Consider the following 9,734-nt stretch of genomic DNA (forward strand, 5'->3'; position numbering starts at 1 on the left):
TGTATTTGGTACATACTACAGTAGTTGCTATTCATTAGAGTACAGAGACGCAACAGTTTATCTACCATAGATTTTCAAAGAGGACACAAGATTTTTTTTAAAGCAAACTGAAGCTTCTACAGTACAATAGTGATGCTAAATATAAACATATTTCACAATTATAAACTGGGTGGTTCGAGCCCTGAATGCTGATTGGCTGACAGCCGTGGTATACCAGACCGTATACCAAGGGTATGACAAAACATTTATTTTTACTGCTCTAATAACCAGTTTATAAGGCAACTCAGGGATTGGTGGTATATGGCCAATATACCACAACCAAGCGCTCCGCATTGCATCGCGCATAAGAACAGCCCTCAGCCGTGGTGTTGGCCATACACCATACCATCTCGGGCCATATTGCTTAAATAAACTCACACAGAAACATATATTTAAGTCTATGAGGGGTGGGGCTTATTGGGCATTACTAACAGCCAGCCAGAAGGTTAAGGGGGAGTTCAACCTGTAGTCTGGCCAAACCTTGAACCAAACCACAGCAAAGAAATGATTTGACCATAAAGGAGTCAGAGAAGAACCCCCCCCCCCCAATACAATTTCCCTAAACATTCAATTTCCCCCCCTTTTTACAGCAACAAACATGAATACATTTCCAATGCCTTTTCAGATTGTAACATCCTTTTCAAGTTGCATTTTTCCTGCATCTAACAAGATGACCAAAGTTGATCTGTCATGATTAGTTGATGTACTGTTTTCAGTTGAAGGGCAGAACATGGGCACCTTTGTTTGAGGAAGAAGGTGTCAATAATAACTTAATGGTTAGGATTAAACAGAGTTTTACCATTGTTAATGCAAAAGGGGGGGGGGTGTATGTGAATGTGTGGTTATATACAAATAAGGTGGCAGGAAGAGGAAGTTCCTGTATGCCTGGAGGGTAATGTTCCATGTCACTGTATGTTCACAGTGTACAGGCGCTCAACAGCAGCAGACCTGCTCACTGTATGTTCACAGTGTACAGGTGCTCAACAGCAGCAGACTGCTCACTTTATGCAGGGACCCAGAGGGTAACCACCTCCCTCTGCAGTGTGCTTGACTGTGTGCTCCTGGACGGCCCCCAGGTTCACTAAATGATTGTTATTAATTTGTTCATTCATTTGTTCATTCATTCACACTTTTGGTTGCACCCTGTACTGCTAATTTGCATTGCATCCTGTCTGGTGTTTGATCATGGCACGTTTCTATGTTTTGTAGTTAAAAATATAGAGGAAGAAAAGTGTTTCCAATGACATCATCAACCATTATTAGACTACCTAGTAGGCAATGCCTGCTCATAATTGTTAAAAAAATAAAAAATAAATATCTCATGATGTATTGGAAACATATCTTCCTCCTCTATCTTTTTTACTATGAAACATAGGTGCAATTTTCACGCATGTTGATGTTGGGGTGGTGCTGGAGATTAAACACCAGACAGGATGCACATTTTGAAATATCCCTTCAAGTATCCCTATCGTTTCCTATTTTTAAAGTAAGGCTAGTATACTTTTACAACATGTATCCAACAAGTATACAGAAAAATCTTGATTGAGGGTAATAGCACATCCTAAGTGGGTAGGTCAGATTGCCAGAACAGCGCCTATGTAAACACCAGACAGGATGCAATGCAAATTAGCAGTACAGGATCCAGCCAAAAGTGTGAATGAATTGGCTGATTTTGTTATTCATTTGTTAACTCTCAGAGAAGAGATAGGCAGGAAGTGTAGAAATGGTTTGTCTAGGCACAGGGCATCATTAAAAAAACAATCCTAAATAAACCATAACCTTTAATAGCATTGGTGTTTAATGGGGGTGTCAGCATTCAGTCAATATTTTGCTGTCAAACTAGTGGCAGTTGTGAAAAAAGTGAACAGCTGAAAGAGTTGCAGAGTTAATTGAAAATAGTCCCATTGTTGGTTAGATGCATCCTTCATTAATTTGGCCATTTTCTCTTGAAACATATGGTCTATCCACTAGAAACTCATGGGACACGTACACTTAGCGAACAAAACATTTAAAAAAACTTTCCTAATATTGATGCCATTCCATTCGTGCCGTTCCAACTATTATTAGGAGCCCTCAGCAGCCTCAACTGATTCAAAGGACCTTAAATATTTTTGTCTTGTCCATTCACCCCCTGGATGGAACACAAACACAAGCCATGTCTCAATTGTCTCAAGGCTTAAGAAACCTTTAACCTGTCTCCTCCCCTTCATTTACACTGATTGAAGTAGATTTTAAAAACTCATTCACCTGGTCAGTCTGTCATAGAAATAGCAGGTATCCTTAATTTTTTGCACACTTAGTGTATATTATGAATACTATAAATAGTTTTTAAAAAGTTATTCAAGTATAAATTACCTCCCCCCAAAAAAGTATATATATAAACATAACCAAAAGTTACTATAGATTGCCATATATTTTTTATTAATTACCAAAACTACCAAAGATTCTGGTAACTTTGGTAAATTACCAGTAGCATTACTACCCTAATCCTCCCACAGTGACAAGTCAGGGTGGAGGAGACAGTAACAGTGAGCAGGTAGTGGTGACACACCAACGACGGCAGCGCGGCTGTTCTGAGACGCCAGCTGCAGCGACCATAGCGGTGGGAGCAGTGCTACAGCAGTTTCCTGTCGAGATGCCATCACTTCCTCCTCATTAACCTGTTTGCCGCGGTTTGAATGAGTGAAGCCAAGCAACAACAACATCCACTGACTAACGCACACACACAATGCAAGCACACCAAACCCTTGAGATGACAATCTCTTGGAAATACACAAACACACATGCAATGCCAAAGGGAGTGCTCAGGGACAGTGCTACTGTATGGATGCACAGTCAAACACCAACAGAGGAGACACGTTGTTTGTGAGAGCTGTGTGTGTGTGTGTGTGTGTGTGTGTGTGTGTGTGTGTGTGTGTGTGTGTGTGTGTGGAGGGATGTTGAAAATGAACACAGCAGAGGTGTATTCACGAGTAGGAGAAAACAGCTGCCGTAAGAGGAACTGAAGAGAGGGTAAACCATGGTTGGGTCTCTGGGCTCTGGCTCCTTAGAGCCTATTGATGCCTGGCTGGGAGGCTTAATGGTGTTGGCCGATCTAGCCCAGCCACAAACAAAGGCTTAACGACAGCAAATAAGACTGCATAGAGAAAACCCACATGTTAATGTACTTGTGTTAAAGTCTTCCAATGCTTCTTAGGATAACAGGTGCCCCTAACCACAGATCTAGGATCAGATTATACTACACACCCCACCCTAACCTTACCCATCAAGGGGAAGAAAACATTCTGACCCTGGATCAGTACTCACCGAACCAGTAGCTGCTGGCACATGGAGCCATTCTCTATGATCAGTTCATTCAAACGCATCTCCAGGTGGACCTTTCCCTGGGGGGAGAGAGAGAATAGACGTGACATGACATCAGAGCATTCTGAAAGTCAACAGGAATTACTTCAGTATTTCTCCTATCAACATTGGTGGTATATGCCAGATCCTGTACTCTCTGAACATACGTTTAGAATTTACTTTCAGAGGTTAGGTTACATTCATAGTGCAGCCTACTCTATGAATGAGTTAAACGTTCATTCTAAAGTGGTGGATATGAGTAAAGCTGACTCCTCTAACCTCCTCAGTCTTTCTCTATGGTGGCTTCAGGTTTGTAGTGGCTGTGTGTGCATTAGGGAGTGTGATAAGCCACAGCTAGCTGTCATGTGAACCAACGCTCAAAGTCTTTATCAGGTCGGATGTGGTGAAGGCTGCTGCATTGCCTTCAGAAGTGTCAGAAAAACAAACAAATGCACGAACTCCCTCTCCCCTCCGCAATACAGCATGAGTTGAGCTCAGACAGTGATTGTTGTCACTTACGTTGTTGCTAATGGAAGATAAGCCTTGGTCGACATGGTGAGAACTACCCTGGCATGCCTGGGTTCATGTCCCTCGGTACGTGTTCATTAGACACCGAACGAAGGAAAATGGAATGAAACAGGGACAAACTACCTGGACTAAGAAGCACTCTAATGTTCTGCTGCAAAGCATTTTCTATTTCGTGGCCTAATGTAAGCAACCCAGCTCACTGCCACTCACCTTCAAAACATGGCCTGTATTGTACTATCAGGTCCATGTACAAGTATCCACTTGGCACAGATATAGGAACAGATTATCCTCCCCAAGCTCTAACCTTAAGCACTTCTGAAAGGGCAGCTTCAACATACTCCAATCTGTACCATCAAACAACTGCACAGAAGCAACCACTCACTGTTCTTCTCAGCCCATTGCCAACTGCACTCGCAGTTTCTGCATCAATTTCAACCCCCTTTTCAGAGGGAACACAAGCACACATACTGCAGTCCATCACTGATGTAACAAGACTTGGAACACCTACTTCGGGGTGAGTCACTGTAGAAAACACTCCTCAGAATAGCCTAGACTAGGGTAATTCTACTACAATTGTTTTCACATATGACAACTTTGTGCAACATGACAGCGACAGGAGGCAACAACCTTGGGATTCTGCAGAGAGATAGAAAAATATTCTACAAGTCTTAAAGCCATATGAAAGGCCATGCATCTGCAGAGAGAGAGAGGGAGAGAGGCAGAGGGAGAAAGAGAGAGAGCGTGGGAGGATACACTTCCTTAGCCACTAAAAGGAGCCCTTTGAAAGGCGGGTTTGCGACAGTGGAGAGAAAAAAAGAAAACTGCTGTGCATGTGAAATACCTAAAGAAGACGAGCACCGTGTTTACAGTGAGATGAGCGAGACTGGAATCAGAAACATAAGGTTCTACCCGTGTCCATCTCCCCCAGACAACTCTGAATGGGGAGCTTGTAAGCAAAATAGATTGTTTCAAATCAAATATGGCTGCTCTCTTCGTAGAGGATTGAGCCTGGCTAACACTGTCCTCGTCTGGTGTTGCCCAACTGACACTATGCCCACAAACACACACATCCAACTCGGCTCGGTGTCCTTCTGTTCTTCCTGGACTCAAGCTGTGCCTCTAGTTGGGGAGGCAGCCCTGGTCATCTTCAGAGTGAGACACTGTAGCAAATCACTCCTCAGAATAGCCCAGACTAGGGCACCACTAAACATGAAATGCTACAACTGTGGCGTGAACTAGGGTTAAATGGAACTGTCCTACACAGCCTACTGTGATTGGGTAACATATCTGCGGGCTTAGGTCAGTTCAGGATGCTGTGGCAGCAGGACACGGGGTTATTTCAGCCCGTTCTCCGCCAGATTTCAATATCCTAAACTCTGCTCATCACTCAAGAACAAAAAAAACAAACACTCACCACCAGGTTAATGACACCATTATGTAACCGAGATGTAAGAAGAACAACAATTTAATACACCTTGGAGAGTGGAAGTCCTCTTTTTTTCCAGTCTTTCTCCTTCCTTTGAGCCAGAAGTCCTGCCATCAGAAACAGCAGAGCTCCTGGTTCTTTCTCAATTTTCAAAAAAGCACATCCTCTCATTGCCTCATCACTGATCTGAAAGAATTGACCAGGTGAAAGCCAACCAATGAGCTTCCACCATATTGTTTTCACCTGTCAAGTCTTTTCCAATCAGTGTAGATTAAAGGGGAGAAGACAAGATGAGAAGAGATTTTTTTATCAATTGGGCTAGAGCCCCTGTGGATCAGCCCAGTTGCCAAGCCTCTCAGCTTAGAGAATCCAACAACAGGATGTGAGGAGGAGGTGTCTGCTGAAGTTACACAGTTGGACCAAGCCAAATGTCTGACTGGTGACCAACTAGAATCAATACCATTGGACAGCCTTATGTTGGCTAAATGACCACATATAGGAACTAGCACGATGACTAGAAAGTGAACTTTACCCCCCCCCAGACCAACTGGGTACACATAAAGAGGTCTGAACACTGTCTGACTGACACCCACCTGGACTTCAGAGTTAGGGTCCACGGGCTGCAGGCCGAACCAGTGCTCCTTCCCACTGAATTTACACAGTTCCTCCTTCCGGATGGACACTTTACCTGAAACCACACATGGACCGACAGACGTCAACATACTTGGAAATCCTCCAGCTGAAAGCATAGTGTACCTGTGTGTGTGTGTGTGTGTGTGTCAGTTCCTACTCACCGACAGGCAGGTCCCTCTGAAAAACCCCCTTGGCGAATACGTAGAAGGACAAACACTGAAATGGTCGTGGGATCTCAAAGTAGAAGTCCTCTCCATAGAAAGGGCTGGAAAACAACCACACAGGAAGTCGTTGAAGTGAAGAGTAAAATGCCATCTTTAGGCTACGTTCAGAGAACAGGCTGACCTCTGTGGAAAGGGAACATTTACTGAAAACTTGGTTGGCTTTTCATTGGGAATGGCTTATGACTGATTAGCCTGATCCAGAACTGTTTTTAGAGCCAAACAACTTATGTGACAAGGAGTTGGCAAGACAAAACAGATCTGGGACCAGGATACTGTTTCAAGGGCCAGAAGACAACACACCGACGACAACACAAACCAAGGCCTTATCCACAGACCGCCCCCCCCATCAGCAATCATTAAACAGCAGGTGCTAAATATAGCCTAGCTCTGTGGTGGCCAGGCCTCCTAGGACTGACTGACCAGCATACACGTGGTTTGGAAGAGCAGGCAGAGAGGGTGCCAAGCAGATGTACCACCCAGCTATGAGCAGGGTCATTTGTGTTCATTACTATGCATGGGCCGACAGGCGAGAATGTTTTGAAAAGGAGCTGGTGCAACTTAAACCTTGTACATTTTTCCCCCCTTCCATTGGGTTAAGTGTCTCGCTCGCAGTCCTGAGCCCAATTTCAATTGCTTAAAAATCTATTATATTTTCGTCTCCTCCCCATCACTTAGAAATAGTTGCTAGGTGAAAGCAATATGGGGAAAGCGCATCAGGCTTCACCTGGTCAGTTCTTTCATATCAGTGCAATGAAGGAGGTGGCGAGGACATATGTTTTTAGACAATTGAGAAAGAGCCCTTATGAGCCTAACAGTCACTGTTATTAATATTTTTCAAGAAAATACAATTATGGTAATGTACCATAACTGCACATAGTCACTAGCCTGTTACATGGTTATTATACTAAATTGTTACTTCGGTAGTTACTCTGGTATGAGGCATAATTTATGTAAAGAGAAGCCAGAGTGGCTGTTAGCTACACCATTCTGCAGCCTTCTCAAAACAGTTGAAGCTAAGCAGGTTTAAGCATTGCTAGCAGGTGTATGACAAACCAGTACGAAAACAGGACAACTGACAGACATTTGTTCCATTATCTTAATAAAGTCAAACAGTGCTAATAACATTATGATCTGTTCAAGTGTGGCTAGCTTCTATGTAATACTGCATGCACGGTTGGTGAAATGCCTTGCCTGTCACTTCCGCAGTGAGGGTTTGGCAACAGGCTGCAGACGCCCACGCATCCTTCAGTGCACATAATCACATGGATTTACACACTTGTAGCCTCCGCACACACACACTCTCTCTCTTTCGTTGTCCCGTTCCTTCCCTCTCAGACAGAAAATGGGTGTAAGCATTAGTCCAAACAAGAGTTTGTATTGGACAAATTCAGGTAGGTCCCTCCCCGTTTCGCCCAGTTCGCTTCAGTTTAAGAAACATTTTGCAACAGAATCGGCGTAATGAATACGCCCTAGAATCAACAAAACACATCCTAACGTTAAAGAAAAATTCCACTCAAAATCTTCTGGCATTTGCCAGCAATCAAAATGCTGAAGTTGTCACAGTTCTCACAGATTGTCACAAAATGCATCATACTGTGCTTTCTATATTTTGAAGGTTCTATATAGTTTGAGTGGCATTGTCCTTTGAACCCACATAAGTAGAGAATAATATGGTACCGGTATAGCTGCTCCAATGCAATTGTTGTCACATATGACAACTTTGTGCAAAAGGACAGTGGCGGGAGGCAACAACCTTGGGAATCTACAGAGAGAGATTCTTCAAGTCTTACAGCCATATGAAAGACCATGCATATACAGAGAGAGGTAGGGAGAGAGGGAGAGAGATGTAGAGAGAGAGAGAGGGAGGATACGCTTCCTTAGACACTAAAAGGAGCCCTTTGAACGGCGGGTTTGCGACAGTGGAGAGAAAAAAGAAAAAAAACTGCTGTGCGTTGTGAAATACCTAGAGAAGACGAGCACAGTGTTTACAGTGAGATGAGCGAGACTGGAACCAAAAACATTAGGTGCTACCCCTGTCCATCTCCCCCAGACAGCTCTGAATGGGGAGCTTGTAAGCAGCATAGTTCGTTTCAAATCAAATGTCTGCTCTCATCGTAGAGGATTTAGCCGAGCTAACACTGTCCTCGTCTGGTGTTGCCCAACTGACACTATGCCCACAAACATCCGACTCGGCAGGGTGTCCTTCTGTTCTTCCTGGACTCGAGAAGCGCATCTAGTTAGGGAGGCAGTCCTAGTCGTCTCCAGGCTACAATAAACATTAAGGCTAAAGGGTTTCAATAGTGTTACATGACACCTCCACATCGATCGTAAAGAACACATTTCAACATTAGGAGAGATGTTAAGGAAATCGTACTGTTATTACCCTGCCTGATGACATTGACACAAAATTATCAATGAAAAAAGATCTGGGCCCTGCAGGAAGAGGATGTTACACATCATATGATATCACCATGGCAATAGTGCAATATAGACTAGGCTAACATGACAAGAGCAATGTCTTCACTGCGCTATTCTTGCAGGCAGTGCTGTGAGGTACTTTTGAACATACGAAGGTAGCCTACATGTGCCCTTTTGTAAGGTGATCACTAGATGCCCATGCTACAAAGAACATAATTGGCTAGATTATTGTGACTGATGAGCAAGTATATGAATGGTGTATTCTTTATTTAGGACTAGGCCTATTGTTAGTGGTTAAAATCATATTTTATGAGAGAAAGTCATACTTCCGACTTCAGACCTTTGTAGCATGGCCAGATAGTGACTACCTTTAGTCTGAGGATGGAGAGAGATTGTGGCTTAGTTGATATAGCATTGTGCTAGCAACGCCAGAGTTGTGGATTTAAACCCAGGGCCACCCATCCGTAAAATTTATGCACAGGGCTGTGTCACTTTGGATAAAAGCGTCTGCTAAATGGCATAGATTATATAATATCATTATAATAATACTACTATAAAAAAAAAATGTTACCTGAGGCTTTTGTCAAACACCTTGGTCCGGAATACCTCCTCCTGGTCCAGGCTGATGGTGCAGAAGGTGCAGAGGTCCCGCTGTCGGTTGGGCCCCGAACACGGACCCAGGTTCTTGCCTTCACCTGCAGGATATGGAGGGGAGGGTCAGAGAGGCAGGTGGTGCTAACGTGGAAAATAGACTTCAGTCAAATAATTGTCAAGGTCTCTTTTCCATCGAACTGCTGTTACTATGGTTGATAATACCAATGTGAACATTTAAATCAGCGCTGTTCAATTCCGGTCCTGGAGGGCCTAAACACTTCTGGATTTTGTTTCTACCTGGTAGTTCATTATTAGAAGGAGAGGAGGAAAAACAATTGTTTTTGTCCCTCCAGGACTGACATTGAACAGCCCTGATTTAAAAAGTAAAAAACACCCTAAAGATAATTTTGTTTCAACTGAAGTTAGGCCTTCTCTGAAGATTTATTTTGATAACTTCATGATGTGGCATGTAGGGGGCCTAGTCATTTCATTGATGCATTTAGCCAGGATACTGAGGACAGTGCATGAAC

At 43.5% G+C, this 9,734-nt stretch overlaps 1 protein-coding gene across 1 annotated transcript in view; it reads right to left on the reverse strand.

Annotated features, from left to right (window-relative positions):
• LOC135552756 (ras GTPase-activating protein 2-like) overlaps positions 1–9,734 on the reverse strand; it is a 48,984-nt gene that overhangs the window by 36,478 nt on the left and 2,772 nt on the right. The window contains exons 2-5 of the mRNA XM_064984581.1: positions 9,182–9,305; positions 6,130–6,233; positions 5,929–6,023; positions 3,346–3,422 (exon numbers count right to left, since the gene is read on the reverse strand). Coding sequence (XP_064840653.1) covers positions 3,346–3,422; positions 5,929–6,023; positions 6,130–6,233; positions 9,182–9,305 — 400 coding nt within the window. The remainder of the gene's footprint in view (positions 1–3,345; positions 3,423–5,928; positions 6,024–6,129; positions 6,234–9,181; positions 9,306–9,734) is intronic.

The sequence above is a fragment of the Oncorhynchus masou genome, chromosome 13 (assembly GCF_036934945.1).
Source record: "Oncorhynchus masou masou isolate Uvic2021 chromosome 13, UVic_Omas_1.1, whole genome shotgun sequence".
Taxonomy (NCBI): Eukaryota; Metazoa; Chordata; class Actinopteri; order Salmoniformes; family Salmonidae; genus Oncorhynchus; species Oncorhynchus masou.